This window comes from Cuculus canorus, chromosome 3, assembly GCF_017976375.1.
Source record: "Cuculus canorus isolate bCucCan1 chromosome 3, bCucCan1.pri, whole genome shotgun sequence".
NCBI lineage: Eukaryota > Metazoa > Chordata > Aves > Cuculiformes > Cuculidae > Cuculus > Cuculus canorus.
In genome coordinates this window covers 31,044,232-31,061,978 of record NC_071403.1, presented here as the reverse complement: position 1 = coordinate 31,061,978, position 17,747 = coordinate 31,044,232, and the positions used below count along the sequence as shown (strand labels likewise).

The following is a 17,747-nucleotide window of genomic DNA, read 5'->3' as shown; positions in this document are numbered from 1 at the left end:
CTCTCTGTCACAGAATGTTCGAGAGTCCTGTGGTAGTGGTTCTGTGAAACCTGGCAGATAGCTTATTAGGAAAACTTTACCTGCAGTTGTTATAAAGTTTTGTGGGTTTTCTCAAGTAGTGAAGTTCACAGTCCAACCTGAAAGTTAGTGCATGGGGGGTTGTTGGTGGCATTTAACTATGTACTGTAGTAGAATAAAAATCTATCTCTCTTCTCGGCTTTAAGTAATGTATTCCCTTTGTTCAAGAAGTTTGAAATAATTTATGGGTTGGATGATTCTAGTCAAAGGCATTCTTAAGCAGCAGGGCAATCCACTTGTTCCTGGTGACTGGCAGATTTATTTCTGCCTACAAGCTGCAAGTGAACCATCATACTTGATTTATGAACTCTTTGTTTAAATAGAAGAATATTGCTAGTGAGAATTTTTCATATTCATGAATATGTTTAGGAAAAGATAAGATTTATCAAACAGGTAAGGCTGTCTTACCTTTTTTCTGTGGATGGGTGAACAAGATAAAACCACCAATACCCAGCTTTATGAATGTCTTTCTTACACTATGACTTCTAACTCGTTTTAAAAATGTAATGATTATTTTTCTAATAACATTTTTACAACCATGTTTCCATTCAATCCATATGTAGTTTCATAGTCATATCATATTAAAACATGATTACTTCAGTGAATGGTTCAGAGAAATATTGCACAATGTGCTTTAGAGTACAGATATAGAAGAGTGGGTTTGATTAATTTATTAATAACTCAAAAATTTCCTTTTCAAGGGAGCAAGTGTATCAGAAATTAAGAAACAATACCGTGCACTGTCACTAAAATACCATCCGGATAAAGGAGGAGATGAAGTTATGTTCATGAGGATTGCTAAGGCCTATGCAGCGTAAGTTTGGTTTTGGTTTTTTTTTTTTTTTTTTTCTGGGAACTTCGTTATGGGGAGGGAGACCTCTAAGATAATAGCAAGGATGATCTAAGCAGCCAAGGAACTATGTTCAGATATGTAAGCAAAGTCAAAACTTGTCTCAGTTCAATGCATACTTGCTCTGAACAAGTTAGGAAGGGTAATTCAATTGTTTAGCAGCTGTGAGAATAATGCAAGACGTTTGGTCATTGCACCAAACTTCCATGTCAGCTTGGAAAAGTGTTTCCAGTGGGAGATATATATATATATATATATATACATACACACACACACATATATATATATATATATATATATATATATATATATATATGTATGTATGTGTGTATATATATTAAATCTCGGAGATCGGTGTTGTGGTTTTTAACCAATCAACTCTGCAGCAATTCTGAAGTATTGCTCAGATAGTAAATATATTGTTCGTTTAACCTGATGATAAAGCCAAAGAGTCTAAGAGACAGTATTTTAACTCTGTTCCTGTCTAGTGACAAGGGCGTTTCATTCTGGTTCTGTCTCTCAGTGCCCTCATGTCTGTTTTCATTTGCACTTGCCTTGCAGTCCTGTTTTTTTCACTCACTGACTGTTCCATATTACTTCTGTAGTTCTTAAAAGCTGAATCCTCAAATCCTCTTTTCCTCCAGAGTATTTTTTTGGCCTTACCTCTGCTTATAGCTTTTTTGATCTGATACACAATATGTAATATTAGAACTCAGTTTGAAGGAAATCCCTTTTTATTGAATGTTTCCATAGCCAAGATATGGGTTTGGATTTTGTGATGCTATTCATACATGAAATGCTAATACAGCTTTATATTCTTTTCTACTCTGATCGTTTTTCGAAGTCCAGTACTATCTGACCAGGTTCTTTTAGATATTGTACCTGGGAAACATGTAATGTTTGATATCAGATTTGCTTATCTAAAGACGGTTGATGTTACATGATATTTCTGATTTAGTAGAATACATTTGTATTGTGGTTTTAGAATAGTTTGTAAGTCAGCAAATACAACAATTTCAATACGCAGTTCAATCAGAATACTAACGTTTCCCATTACTAGTCTCTCTGATACGCTCACTGTCATGACACTGGGCATCCCCAGGTGCCAGGAGGGTGTGTGTGTTGAAGCCAGCTTAAGTAAAAATTATTTTCTAGTTGTCTAGATTTTATACTCCTGTGTTGGGCTGCACCAAGAGTGTGCTTTCCCCATGCTGGTCTTGCCAACTCAAGGAGGCATTCATACTTTAATGAACTCATTTACACTACCAGTTGACCTGCTCAACTCTTTAGAGGTGTTTAAATAAAACAAAGGCCACCCTCTGGTCCTGTGTGTTGAGTCAACTCTTTGCAATAGCTATCGTGAGTGACTGTGGTCAGTCAGAGCTTCATGTCATGTTGCCCTTGCCCACCCCCTTTGACCCTCCTTCCATTGTAGGAGTTTATTGGGTCAATAACATCATTTGAGAACTGAGCAAGCTGGTGATATCTGCTTGTGAGTTGTCTGTGTGGTTGACATTACTGACTGGTTGACCTTACTGACTATTTGAGAGTCCTGTTTGAGGTGAGCTGAAAAGGAGAGCCAACATCGTACTCTCTTGAGTGGTTTTGAAATCATGCTTCGTCCTGAGACACGTTTGTATTACTATGAAAGCCTCTTCTATAGGATATTTCTGTATTGCTTTCTAAACTCCTGAAATATTTCACTTCTTTACTTTCCCAGCTAGCACTGAAATGTGTGGTGATGCAGTTTCATACTTCAAACTCTATTGCAGGGGCTGTGGCAGAGGCATATCTTGAAGTAAATGATGGTGAAGTTTCTCAGCCATGCATGTCTTGAAAGAATATAGAAGCTACCATTCAGTTAGTCTGCTTGTTAGCAAGTGGGAGACTTAGAAATGGTCAGATGTCTGACACATTTGTTTCTTCTGAGACAATCTTCCATATAGGTTCCAAAGTGAATGTGTGATGTTCTGTTTCCTAAAGCAGTATTCTTCTCTGTAGTAACAGGGGTTTTGTTTGAGGTGGTGTATTATTGCCAAGAAACTGTCATTATAGGAACAGGCATAGAAACTGTAAAATTTAGGAGGTTTTTTTTTTCTCACTTCTTAAATATGAAACTAGGGAGTTCCAGGAAAAAAAAAACACCAAGCAAAAGCGTGCTGTTAAAGGCTAAAAATCTAGAATAAGAGAATGAAAGCCTATGTGGACAATGTATGCTGTATGAACTAATCTTCCACATTCAGCTTCCTCACAGAAAAAAAAAAATGTTTTCAGTCTTTGTCTTTCAAATTTTGCCATAGTGAAACCTGACATTGAAAAGTGCTCTTTGTTGATGGATCACTCACGCAAGGGAGATCTCCAACTCCAGTGTGAGTGTGCACCTTCTGTGTCTGATTCCTTTTCTGTTATAGTGCTAAAGGAATTTGCCTGTGTATTATGAAGGAAGACAGTAGTATCGTTCCATATCAGATTTCATATGAACAATAGCAGGAGCTGTTTAGCTTGTCAGACCATCTCTTCAAGATGGTATAAATGCCATACTTGAAAGTTTCTGTATGTTAATGATTCAGAGAAATTTCTTCACTTCTGTATTAACTTAGCATCTCTTGTTCAAACTAGCTTAACTGATGAAGAATCACGAAAAAATTGGGAAGAATTTGGTAATCCAGATGGACCACAAGGTAATGATTATGAATGATAGAAGTCCTGTAATTTTGGTGCATTGAGCAGTGTAATATCTGATAATTTGAACTCAGATCTTAACATGCACAGAATATCTTCCCTATGATTAGAAGATCTGATCACTTCTTTCCTTGTGAAAATAGCTCTGGGGTGGTGGTGGAAGGAGAAGGCAGGAAAGAAGTTGCTTTTATATTTCTCAAACTTCTTATATGGGAAAAAAGACAAGGGCATTTTATTTATTAGTCAACTTCACTAAGTATCTGGAGAGACTGGCCAATATTGAAAGGAAGTCTTAAGTGAAAAACAGGCTATTACTCATCAGAAACTTGCTAACTTTGAACTTTTTTTGTATTTATCATCAGGCACTATAAAAGTATGTTGGAAAATTAACTAGCAATAAGGGAATAAACACAATTCAAAATCATGTATTTGTGAATATGCATGTATGTATTAAACACTGTATATGAGTCTGCTGGAAGCAGTACTGTTTGGGTAGCTTTATGCCACCGTCATCTTGAGTGAGTTCTGGAGATTATCCTGATGCTAGTAGATTCTTCCTGGGCAGTCAGTTACGTAGAAATTATCCTGATGATGGTGTATTGAAGTTTTACAGTAGGTGATACAAACTAAAACAAACTAAGACTGAAATTTAATAGGATTTTTCCCCCCTCCTATTTGCATGCATGATTTACTTGTATAACATCCTTGTGACTGGTGTTTAAGTGGACTAGTTGTGAGGAAGAATATCATATTTCTAGCTACTTCTGGTGCTTGTTACAAGTGAAAAGGAAACCTGTGATCTGCTAGTATAAGCCTCCATACAGAGCTGCTTGTTGATGCACTGCTGTTTGCAGGACTAATTCGTACTACGTATCTACATGGATTGGCTTGAAAGGCCAGCCTGAAAGTAATAAATGGAGTTTGTAACTTAATTATGAAGTTACAGGGTGGCACGTGAGGGAATTCTTCTGCTGGGAATTCTTCTGATACTGGAGATAGTATCAGAATATTATCTTAAGCGCGTAGTCTGTCCTTGTTTTTAAGGCAATACTTGACTGAAGAAAACATCTTTTTTTGTTTTATTTTTGTAAGCATGCCGTAGAAGTTTGTAGTCTTTTTTTCTTCATCTCCTAGCAGTTTTAGGGTTGGAATAGGTAGCGCCTGCAAAGTTGTGTTTATTACTGCTGAAGTGGCTGAAGACAAGCGATTTTATGCTATTCTGTACTTGGATCTGTGTACTGTAGATGTTACTGTTAGGATCATGTCTTCTGTTTTCTGTAGCTTAACTCCTTTTGAATTGAAGTGTTCCTTTCTTACCAATCACAAAAATTTGAACTGGCAGAGTTTTGTTGTACAATTTACAATCTGTTTCCCAAAGTTACAAACTAATAAAACTTTTTCCATAGGATTCATTTGCTTGAAGTTTTCTTGCAGTTCATGTTTTTACTGATCTATATGTACTTAAAATGCTGAAAACTCTGCAAAGCAAATATCTTTCCATCTGTGAAATCTTTCTCATTTTTTAATATGTTATTAAATCTTGCATATCTGTTTCACTGCAATATCTTAAGCTAAATCTTTTGTATTTCACATGTTGCGTTTAAGTCTTGTTATTTTATTGCATGCTTGAGTGTATTTCTAATTTGGTTTTGCTTTTCTGAATTTGTTAGCATTTACTTCTTGAAGTGATAAATGTGAGGATTTTCTTGTGGGTTGGTGGTTTTGTTGTTTGGAGTTTTTCTGGTCTGTTAGACTTGATGTGACTTAAAAGCAATTCCTTAATATTTTACAGTGAATTTATTTTCTTTCATCCTACAGCTACAAGCTTTGGTATAGCTTTGCCAGCTTGGATTGTGGATCAGAAAAATTCTATTTTGGTGAGTCAACTTACCTTAAGATTTTAAGATGACCTTTCAAGTTTTCACCTTAATGTTTGTGCTTAACACTACATGTTTTAATCAAAATACGTAATTAATAATACTTTGGTCCAAATGTGCATCTTCTGAAGCAAATTTTAGGAGTCAAAAGTGTTAGAGTAGCTTAAGTCTAGCCTTTGAGAGCAAAGTATCAATGTACTTGGAAGGTTGTCATTGCAGTGGTGATGGTTATAGCGTGGTCACCCTTGCTACAAAGTGTATGGTGTTGCAAGGAAACATATATAGACTGTTTGGATTTCTGTAGTTCCATTTGGTTTGCAAGCGATGCTGTCATCATAGTGGCTAGATGTTTCCTTCTGCATTTGTTGCTGTAAGTTATTTTGGCTTACCTGCTTGAGTCTTTTAATGTGGTAGTCGCCTCTGCTGCACCATAGTTTAGATGCCAACTCTTCAATTATTAAAGAAATCCACCTGAGACAATGCGTGGATGATTTAAGATTACTTGCGCCAAACTGATACTCCTCATTTAAACACAACTCATCTGTTTATATTACTCATTATTTCTAAAGAGCAGCTTACAGCTGGCATTGTGCAATAAGCTTGCATTAATTTGTAGTAGGCTTGTGGTAATACTACCTGATCGTGTTTTAGAATAAAGATTAAACGAGAGTGGTATTAAGTAACTGAAGTGTCTAATGCCTGGTTTCATAATTTTTCTCTAGGTTTTGTTTGTATACGGGTTAGCATTTATGGTTATTCTTCCAGTTGTTGTGGTAAGTATTATCTGATTACTATTCTACCCTCTTACCAAGCTGTAAACAAAACTGTCTTAGACATAGAGTTGCTCATTCTTGCCTTTCATGGAGAAAGCAAGTGAACTTTTTTAATGTGAGCGTCTTCTATTATTATGTTGTAGCTGTTGTAGAGTTTTGGAAGAAATGCAGTGCTGCAATAGAGAGAGGGCTGTAGCAAAGATATTGGATATCACAAGAGTTAGAGATTGAGTTATGTAATTTGTCCTGTACCTTCTGTCATTCATCACATGAAAATTAATATGATGTGATAAACTCAAGTATATTCAGTAGTGTTAGTGTAGAGCCAAGACTGGCATGTCTGTAGCTGGTGGTACTAAAATGATTACTGCATGGAACAGCCTGGAACAGGTTGTTGGTTTGGTTTCTCCTGTCTGCCTTTATTTCCCAAACTTCCAGTTTTTATTGATCTTCTATATGCTATGAGATGTCTGCCCTTGACATTTCTTTGTGCAAGGAATCACTTGCAAGGTGAGTGGTATTTCAGGACTTGGGCTTACCCGACAGTATTACTTTTGAACAACGTCCCTTTATCCAGTCATTATGTGTTTGGGGTATGGTATGAACAAAGACTCCAAAAACAGACAGCCAGAACCCTTCGTGCTCTTGGGAAGATGATTTTCATTTGAGAAAGTGTCCTGGGCTGTTGGCAACTCCGTGTTGTGCATCTCTGTGTGCAGAGGTGCAGCCAAGCAATATCCCTGCTATTTGAGAGTCTTTCTGCATAATTGAAAATTTAATGTAGAAAATTAGATGTGGCGATTTTAAATTTTTGAATGAGTCTAAAATCCAGGGTACAGTGTCTGCATATTTTTTCCAACTTTCAGGTTTCATTTGGTGTCTGTTCGTGCTTTTTTGTGTACGTGTACCTTTAGTGATTTATACCAGGTTTGTCATACCTCAAGTGAAAGTAAACATCCTTTCTGTTGTTATGAAGAAATGTCCTGAGCAGAGAGAGAAGATCTTCTGCCTCTTGGTGCTCTACCAGATGTAAACTTATGCATTCAGACTAGTCACTATAAATTTCTTTTTTAGTTGGTAGAGAGGAATAGTCATTTTTATGGAGCAAGTTATTTTATCATTTCATTCTAAAGTAGACATGCAAAGATGATTCTTGCCTTTAATGGGCCTGTTTCTCTTTTATGAATCAATAAAGAAGCTGAAGTTAACTACAGTCTAGTCATCCTATATCTGAGGTAGGCATCTAAAATTAAGGCTAGTTCCAACCTTTGAATCAAAATCAACAAAAAAAGGAAAATATTGATACATAATTCTTCCATGCCTCCACTGGCTTAAGTGCTCTGTACATCAGGCATGGGACACAAGCTATGTCTGCAAAAGCAGTTAGGGCATCCTCTTTTATGTGGATTTGGATTGGCTGTAGATTTTTCTTCCAATACCTATACTGAAAAACAAATTGGATATGGGATTATAATGTAAATTTTTCTGCATAAAAACTTTTTTAAAGTTGTGTACTGTTTTGTGCCAGGGTTCATCTATTCATGGAAGAATCAAACCTAACTTGTTTAAAAAAAAAAATTGGTGGGGACCCAGTTGTAAAGCATTTCCCTAATAATTAAATTGCAGAGTTCTTGCTGTAGTAAGGGAATTTACATTACTGACTGTAAAATAGTAGTAAGCATCACTTTAGTACTTGTTACTTCTCACTTGTGATAAACTTTAATAGATTGACATGTCATGGGTGTGTTTTCTCATGTTAGTGAGCTTTGCTTAGATGGAAGAGTCTAATGAACAGACTGCATTTTATAACTCAGCATACCATTTTCCTTGAAATTTATTATAGAGTACAGTCACTGGACAGTGAATTCCATAAATTGAAGTCACTGCTATAATACTAATGAGGGAACTATTGGAATGTTTCTTAAAGTCTTGTAAACCTTTCTGTTAACATGAAGGCATATGGCTTCAGGTTTTGAAAATTTGCAGCAAAAGCACTGGGCCACCTCCAAATTCCCTTTCTGAAAAAAGGATTTTCTGATTTGGTGACTTCAATTATTTTTTTAAAATTTTCTTAGAATGGAAGAAACCTAATTTTGTTCCTGGTTTGGCCTTGTTTTGCCTAAACTGAATTTCATTTGAATGCTGTGTTGCACAGTAGGGAGTTGCCACATATACAGAAAGTGGTAAATCCGGTGGATTTATTGTTCAGTGGATTCACTGAAACAACACAAAAACCGAACAAATAAATGTGTGCTTGTATGTTGGGGGAAATTCTCTAGGCTAGAGATAATCTAAAAATTTTTAGCGTTATATTTTCTCAGTTGAATATTTTGGTGTGCTTTTAGAATTTGGGTTGGTGAAGAATTTTATTTGTTTCCTTCCCCTTTCTGAAATTCAGTTGACTTTAACATAGGTAAAATCAGTTGGGCTGAGTTGACAGGTTGTGCACAGATATGAGGCGATCCGGCATGACTGTTTTGATGTTTAATTGTAGCGGACTTTATTTTTTCCCTTGTTAAATATCTCAGGGTTCCTGGTGGTACCGGTCAATACGATATAGTGGAGATCAGATTCTCATTCGGACAACTCAAATATATACGTATTTTGTCTATAAGACACGGAACATGGACATGAAACGTACGTAAAGGACATCTTGAAATGTTGATCTGTTCGTCTGAAATGTCTGTCTGCTGATGTTAAAATACTTCTGCTTTATAAGACTTTATTAGGTTAAAATAATATTCCTGGTTCCTTGAAGTTTTTTAAAAACTTCATGTTGTTGCGATTGAAGAGTATCTGTAAAAAAATGTAACTGGGAAAGAGAGTTACGTAGGTCTATATGTACATCTATCTGTAAAAAAAGGATATTGCATGTTGGGAAAAGCAGATGCTGATCTGCCTGTTGTCCTGAGTTACTGTATGGCCACTAAGAGTGCAGGCTGTAATTGTTTTCTTCTGTTAATGTAATAAAATGGGTTTTGGGAATTTTCTAGGGGCTGTCATTTTTCTTAACTAGCGAACAAAGTAGCATGACTGGTACTCTATTCTTACCTGTTATGTTATAGCTAAATTTGTATCTAAGAATTTTAGTCTCTATCAATTTCAAGTCACTTTATTTGTTTATAGTTTGATAAACTTATTTTTCTTTATTGCCCACTTTTAAATAAATTAACTTTTTTCCTGGGGAAATCTGTAGGCGCATTATGTTGGACTTTGTCTTGGTCTACAGTATCCTCAGGTGCAGAATTGCATCTTTCAGTTTGGAGGCTGGCGTGGGCCTGAAGAATTGACATGGTAGCAATCAGTTCTAGATTGGATTTTACTGGGTTGAATACTCAGAGCAATTGAAAGGCAGAATAAAGCAACCAAAAAAACCCTCAAAATGGGATTGTAAATGTATTCTTGTACACCTTGAATTGCACTGCTGTTCAGCTTTAGATTTGCTGGAAGATGGCTGGAAGCATCCACTCTTGACATGTACATTCCCTATTGAACGAAATGCTTCATGCATAATCCAAGAAGTCTAGGAGATAAGAGCATGGAAGTATGTTTGCTTTCTAGTCACAGCACAAATGGATTTGTGCGGGGAATTAATTTATGCCAGTTTACACTCTCCACCCCGTCATACTCCTGTGCTCTATCCCCCTCTTGAAACAGCTTAGTGAGAAAGGAGGAATGGGAAGGCATGCGAAACATTTTTAGAAGTTTATGGAGATCACTGCAAACCTCTTCTTTCTCCAAACTCGTCAACAGTAAATTATTTCGTGTTGAACACTGCTTGGAACTGTACCTTTGAGGCTTACCTTGTTTCTCCTGAAGATGGGTTAAAAAGTTATCCCTATGTTTAAGTGGGTTTATTTAAGGACTTAACACTTTCATGGAGTCCTGGAGTCAGAGGCAAGTCAAGTCTTTCAGCTGAGGTCTATTGTGCAGTCAGAATGAAAAGTGAGGCACAACTGAGGTGGCATAGGCAAGCAACACAGTGATCAGGTTGGGCTTTTGCTCAGTTGTGCATTCCACAGTGGTGAGGTACCAGTGCTAAAACTCAAGGCTTAAGCCTGGACAAATGCGATCAAGCTGGCCTAGGGAAATGGTGAGAATTGCCTTGTGTTCAATATTTTTTTTAGGTTTCAAGACAGATTAGTTTAAAGAACTTCCTTTCTTGATGAGCTATGGTTGTGTACCTTAATAACAGGAAAGTATAGGTGTCTGGAACTCCTCCATTTGCTCTGCTCAGGAAGTAGATAGGCAATCGAGAATGGAAATAAAAACTGAAGCTCAAGGAACTTGACTGGTTGTTGGTAGGATGAATTTGCTGAGTACTGCAAGTAGGCAAAAATAACAGTCTTGCTCAAAGTTTTAAGAATGAAGCTTGAGTAATTATTGCTGAAAAAATTATTTAAACTGAAGCAGATGGAGTGAGTTTTCTCTTATTGTCTAAGGCTAAGAGGTCTGATACATTCATGAGCAGAAAACTTGTAATGGGGCTAGAATAATCCATTGTGTAGGTCTTTGATCTTAATTGCACAACAGAGTATCTTGAGGTAGTATGGATTTTCTTAATCACAATAGTAAAAAAGCAGTCCATCAGTTGCGTGGGATTTCTTCGTACTGAAGTGCTTTTCTAATAATTAAAAGAAATGATTTTGTTGAATTTTCGGTGCTAAAGGAACAGAGGATTGAGTTGAGATTTTATCCTGCTTCCCTCTCCAGTGCATGCATTGTGATGTGGCTACAGGCACATGAATTGCAAAGAGGAATGTTTCTGTGAGCACGCAGAAATAATCAAGCTGCTGTGCAGTGATGCCTGCCAATCCTAAAGAAGTCTTTCTAAAGACATGTAGAATCAAACGCTGGATCTGATGCCTTCAATAACATCCTGTGCCAGGCATTGGTTCTCGCCTCTTTTGCCTTGCGGCAGTAGTAATTGGTAGACTAAATAGAGAACATGGATATTCATGGTTGTTTGGAGAAGAGTGGGAATAAGTTTCATGGCTGAGGGTTCTGAAGAAATCACTTGGTGGCATAGGGTGTTGCTGACTTTCTTTGTCTGCCTCCAATTATTTTTGCAGGGCTTATCATGGTTTTAGCTGGGGCATCCGAATTTGATCCTCAGTACAACAAAGATGCCACGAGCAGACCAGCAGACAACATTCAGATACCACAGGTTAGTTATATCAAGGGATGTTTTATAAATAACTGGCCCCTTCTAAAGAAGATGGAGATGGCGCTTCTAGGTGACCCGTGGGCACAATTAAAGTTCTCAAGGCATTAATTGTATTGAGGTGCAACTTTTTAACTCTTCAGAAGTAGGAATTAGAAACTAGACTTGATTTTAATTTTTTAAAAAGAAAAGATAACATTAATTGCTGGTAATGCTTTGCTTAAAGCATAGAGACACGGTTTTTGAGGAGGGGTAAACTAAATGGGGAATCTGTGCATTGGTCCTTATAAATTTTGAATATTGATACAAGGTGATTGCTGTTTGATAAAGTTCTTTTAAATAGTAATACAGGTCTGGTTGAATATGTTAATACTGAAAACTTCTTATCTAATGTCTGAATTAAGTGTCTTTAGATATTATAAATATTCCTCCATGAATGTCTGTTCCCTTTTATTTTCATTTCCACTCAGTCTTCCCAACAGAGATGCCAAAATGGATACTGTGGCAAGTAATTATTGCTAGCAGAGTTTTAGGAACTCTTTTTCTATCAGAAACTAACACTTTGGTTTCAACAAGTTTAAAGCACAATATATAAAATGCTTCAAATGAAATGTTTTGAGTTTGCAAAATGAGGGGATAGTCTCAGAGATTAAATAAACTCTTGTGTGCACTCAGTTGAATTTTCAAGTGATAAGTGTACTTTCGTGTCCTAAACATAAAGAAAATAGACTGAGATACCTCTTTACTTAATTGTCCTTTTCTCTTTTAAAATTTCTTCACCATCTTTGTGGTCTTTGAGAAGCAACTGACATTGTGATTAGGTGAGGCCTTTCAGCAGTGGGGAACACATGACTAGGAAAGAACTTGGTCAAGTTCTTCTCTGCTGTTGCAAGCACTGGTGTTGTGCAAGCCCTTTACATTTAATTTGTCTTTATTTAAATGGAAGTCAGGCCTCCTGTAACTGTATCCTACTAAGAAGTTGTTGCAGAGCTTGCTGTTCTAGTAGTTACTCTTGTTTGTGACCAATTACAGCTCTTTTTTGTCATCATGATTCTAGAGTCTATAATTAATTAGATTCTTTCTTTTTATATGCTTAATGAATTTATAGACAGAAGCAATAGCCTATTTGTTTGCTTTTCTCTTTATTTTGCTAAACTAGTAAGGTTGCTGACTTTTAATTCCTTCTTTCCCCAAAAGCTGCTCTTTTACCTCATTCTGCTATGTGCTAAATGGGGTACTGTTGTTAGCTGACGTGTTCTGGATTTTACATTATTTTCACATTTTTATTTGACTGTTTCATCATAAACCCAATATCAATACTTTCAATAAAAGTTTTCTTATTGAATGGTCTGGTATTATACCAGGATGTGCTTATAAGAAACCTCTTGTTAGAAGATCATTTTTCAAGCATAGGAAAAGACTGGTCAAAGGTTAGTGTAGCCCGACTGTTGATATCCTAACTTCCCTTTGTGCCTGGAGATTTTGGAACCTTAGTCTCTCCTCAGATGACTTGTTGACCTAAAAAGTGAAGCTTGTGGGCTGTGTATTGATTCTTATAGATGATGAGCTTCTGTTATTCTGCTTTGCAGCATCTCCCTCCAGGGTCTTCATCAAATTCAGATAAGAACCTGTTTGAACTGTGCATCTTGCTCTAGTCAGGATCAAAGGAGGTTGTCCTGAATAATGAACACCATGCTTTTATTCAAGTTGATGCTTTTCATAAATAAGTTAAAATACTTGATCTTCAGCCTGCCAGGGAGTTCAGGCTTATAACCCTCCTTTCTGTGAGTGATACGTGAAACTATTTCTGAGAAATTTGGCTCGGTCTGAGATGGGTGAAGAGTCTCAAGGTGATGGTGTTGCTATTGCATGTTGAGTTTTATATAAATATCTTAGAAATGTGGTTGAATCTGGTAAACTTTGGCAATAAAATCAGATTTTTAAAATATTTATGTATCAATACAAGTTTACTCAGTGTTATCCGAGGCAAGTTGCTTGTGTGCAAATCTTTACTTCCCTCTTCACTCCCACATTGAAACAAAGACTTTTTTTTTACTTTTTTGAGCTGGGTTATGAATAAAAACAGCTCATGTTTCTCTAAATTTTCCTTGGAAAGTTCTGTGAAGGCTTCCTTTTGGGAATGTAACTTTTCTCCTGTAAACTGTTCTCTTTCTGCATTTCTTTCTCTTCAGCACCAAAACATCTATTTGTGTTTAACTATTTTATTTTAGCTAATCAGAGAAATTGGTGGCATAAATTTAAAGAAGAATGAGCCTCCACTCACCTGCCCATACAGCCTGAAAGCCAGAGTTCTGCTCTTGAGTCATCTTGCCAGGATGAAAGTTCCTGAGGTTCTTGAAGAAGGTAATGGCTTCTCCCCTAATTAGGTATTGTTGGAAACAAGGCAACATGATGCATGCTACTGCACCCATTCTTGTCTGTTAAAGAGTTTTGTAAGAGATTAAAAAGTTAAGTATGTGAAGTATGTTTGTTTTGCAAAGTAATGAAATCCAAGATAAGCATACTACTACTCTCTAACATTTCCATGCATGGTTATTTTTTGAGTTTTTTAGACCACTAAGTGAAGCAAAGATTACAAGATTAGAACTTTAAAATATCAGTTACATATGAGCTTCAGTTTCTGTTTCACAATTTTTATACTTGTAAATATACAAACTGGAATGTTTCTAAATGCAGTTCTTCAGTTACAAGTGTGAAACAGGGTTTCTTTGGCTGACCAGCAGACTTGAGTTGTTCTATATTTTAATGCAAATTAAAAAACCCAACCAAGCAACAAACTAGTGAAGATGTATTGGTTCAAATTTTCCAGTTTCTTTCAAAAGAAAGATGATCAGTTTTAAATAGTCCCTGAAAATCTTTGATCTTCCTTGGTGCTTAGTTACTGTTTGTACTTACAGCTTCACAGGTCTTTAAAGAATCCTTAGTACTCTACAAATGTTTTTCCCAGAACTGGCGTTTCACTTAAAATAAAAAATCCTTTTTTTTTAAAATTTGTGGTTACCTAAAAAATTCATGCTATTCTAATAAAACTGGTAAATTGTCTAAGCCATCCTGGTTTTGTTAAATGGATATAATAAGTTTTTCTTTGTTTGGAGTGGAAGCTGATTACAAAAGTTGCCCTCCCTCTTAGCACTTGCTCTTTCCTGTTTTCTTAGGGAATGTTACAGATGGATGTGCCGATGATAATAGATTGGTATTTTCAATAATAGAAGAATGAATAGAAATGAAAACAGCACTAAAATGTCCAGTTCATGTAAACTGCCTCCTTTTTTTCCTAATAGAAGTGCAACATAATTGCAACCAGTTATGTCTTGCAGATCAGCAGTTTATTCTGAAGAAGAGTCCTGCGCTACTTCAAGAAATGATTAATGTGATCTGCCAACTAATAATAATGGCTCGAAGCCGGGAAGGTAAGAAAAAACCCTGCATCTTTAAAACTAGTAAGTATAATTCTTCATGGCAGTACTGCATAAAGTCCTTGGTTCTTGTTGGAGGCTTAACCCGTGATATTTAGAAATGCCTAAATGCACTTTTGCTTTTAGGCGTAATGAGAGAGTTCTCCATTTTGAGGATTGAAAAGCCACTGCCAAGCCCTACTCTGAAATCCTGAGTGTGTGTGTGTGTTCAGCTTGTAATTTTTGCAATTAAGATTCTCCTCAAATGCAATTGAAAACCTTTTTTTAAAGATATGATTCATTTTCCATAGCAAAGCAGTTAGTATAAGGCAAATTAAACCTTGTGTTCATCCATCTTTTAATTTGCACTTTTACAGTTCTTCCTCTCCTGTTGTCACTTGTTTTTTTGATTATTTCTTTGTTGCTTATACTTCTCCATTACAGGATCCTATGCCATTTAGCCTACTGTGTAGGTTTTTTTTAGCTTCCAGGTGCAGGTGCTTTGCTGTAATTGCTATAGAAATTACAATTTAATTGGAATGTAATATTTAAGCTTTTTATTTTTACTGTAAAAAAGTAATTATGCTGAAAATGGTTGCTTGCATTGTAAAAAAGCAAAGACTTGGATCTCATCCCTTTATTGCAACGAACATGGGCAAGGTGTTTTTTAATGCTAAATTGGTGACCATTTTGTTTACTATCAAATAATACTTATTGATTGATCCTTACAAGGCCAAAACTCTTTAACAAGTATTGATAGTCTTCTAATGAGGATGGTTTTGGGGAAGGTCTTTTCCAATGCTATTGCAGGATATTGTGCTCTGTATCAGAAAAGTACATAAGAGGAGACATGAGAAGGTAAAGATGTTGCATCTTGGCTTGTGTTCCAATTTAGAAATAAGTATTGATTAAGTATTTTTCTAGTTCTCTTTTAAACTACCTTTACTACTCTGCAGCTGCTGGGGGTAAACCATGAAACCTGGAAGTAAGCAGTAGACATATTTTTCATTGTAGAAGTAATTGTCACCTAACGTCAACTTATTTATTAATGAGTATCATATTAAGAGCTCAGCTGTGGATGCGCTTTGTTTTTCGTGGATATTCTCCAGACTAGCACTGTAACAAAATTGCAAAGATGTGTTGTAGAACTCTTAGTTTAATAGTTCAATTATTTATTTCATAAAAAAGCTAAGTAAGTGTTTTGTAAATGTGTGTGGGGTGCGTATTTTTTTATTTTTAAATTAATGAATTTGAGGACTTGAAGGTAAACTGTTTCAGAATTCTGGTCTTTGATCTGAAGCAAAATCACAATTTTTGCTACTTATTTGGCAAATTTAAAATGCTGACCGTATTTTTGATGACGGTACATGAAGAGAATTTTGCTGCCTGCTGACTGTTGCAGGAAAACAACTGGAAATTGAAAAGGTATAATTTTGTTTGTTTTAAGGTGTGAGTTAAATTAGTTGGATAATGAAAATTCTGAGACTATGCTTGTGTGCTTGCTACCATAGCTTAAAACTTAACTATAGATATTTCTGGGTTTAGCTCCATTTTTCACTTAAATCAGTCTTGACATGGTTTGTAAAATTATCACATGCCATAATTGGCCATAGATATTCAGCACTTCTGATCTGTGAAAATACAAAGATAATGACATACAGTTATACTATCTAAAGAAATATTTTGGGGACAAACTTATTTTGTGAAACCTAAATTGATGGTGGGATGAGGAGTCTTATTTTGTGCTGCATTCATTTATCTTTCAAATATCCTGAATTATTATCAGCTTAAAAATATCTGTAACCATTTATGCATACTTTGTAATCAAGTCTTTTGAAGAAAAGCACTTTATCTAAATCTTCAGAACCTTGGCACTAATTTTTCCTGGTTGATTTTAAGAAAGTCCATACAGCATTCAACTGTTGGCCCAGTATCAGCTGTTCTTGAAGGAGATGCAAGAAAGACCAAGAAACAGTAAGAGCAGCACATGGCAGAATGGGATTTATGAAGTTCTGCTGTCTAAGCTGTTCATAGGGACAAACATCCTCCCTCCCCAGACAGAAAAAAGTGGTCCCTCAGGCTATTTATTCATCCCCATAAAAGCCACAGACACTGTCTTTCTTACCAAAACACATTAGAAACGATCTGTCGTGAAATAATGTGTGGGTTTGGCATAAAGATCATTTACTTGTGGTAAATTCTTCATTTTTAACAGATATATTAATCTTTGCAGATGAGTTTGGATTCATTGTTTGGATTTATGTGCAAGAAACAGTTCTAGTTTGCTTTCATAAAACCAAAATTGATACTATTTTCAGTCCAGTCAGTTTTCAGTTACTGCTAAGCTGTTTTCCAGCCTGATGGAGTATATGACAATTGAGCTACTTTTAGATCAGATATATTCTTTTGCCCAATTTCTGCATAGTCTGAGACCAGACTTTGTTATTGCATCTTTGAAACTGCACTTTACTCTGTGGCATCCCTTGATTGTATCCATGATTTTGTGATGATTAACTGGTAGTTTAGGTCTGCTGATTATCAATTATCTTGGTGGCTTCTTTGAGGTCATCCTCAAGTATCATAATTAGCTGCCCTGCCAAGTGAGGATTTTGGCCAAAACCGTGGAATATGCTCTAGAACTGCCTCAGACAGCTTAGGCATCAGTTCAGCTCTCTGGTCAAAGTATGTGTCTTTCATGTTGGAAGCCATAACATAGTGTAGAGGTTTTGTGTTGACCCAGGTGTTTACCATTCCTTCCCAAACAACTGTGATTTACATTTAAATTTGTGATTGGCTAATTTTAATGTCATAGAATGGTTTGGGTTGGATGGGACCTTAAAGATCATCCAGTTCCACCCCCCCTGCCATGGGGGGTCAGAATGACACATCCCACCAGACCAAGCTGCT

At 36.2% G+C, this 17,747-nt stretch overlaps 1 protein-coding gene across 1 annotated transcript in view; it reads left to right on the top strand.

The window, feature by feature from the left end:
• The window catches only part of SEC63 (SEC63 homolog, protein translocation regulator), a 61,038-nt gene that overhangs the window by 23,892 nt on the left and 19,399 nt on the right, over positions 1-17,747 (top strand). Inside the window, exons 4-11 of the mRNA XM_054062151.1 lie at positions 780-892; positions 3,548-3,609; positions 5,429-5,487; positions 6,210-6,260; positions 8,789-8,897; positions 11,333-11,427; positions 13,656-13,788; positions 14,763-14,855. Coding sequence (XP_053918126.1) covers positions 780-892; positions 3,548-3,609; positions 5,429-5,487; positions 6,210-6,260; positions 8,789-8,897; positions 11,333-11,427; positions 13,656-13,788; positions 14,763-14,855 — 715 coding nt within the window. The remainder of the gene's footprint in view (positions 1-779; positions 893-3,547; positions 3,610-5,428; positions 5,488-6,209; positions 6,261-8,788; positions 8,898-11,332; positions 11,428-13,655; positions 13,789-14,762; positions 14,856-17,747) is intronic.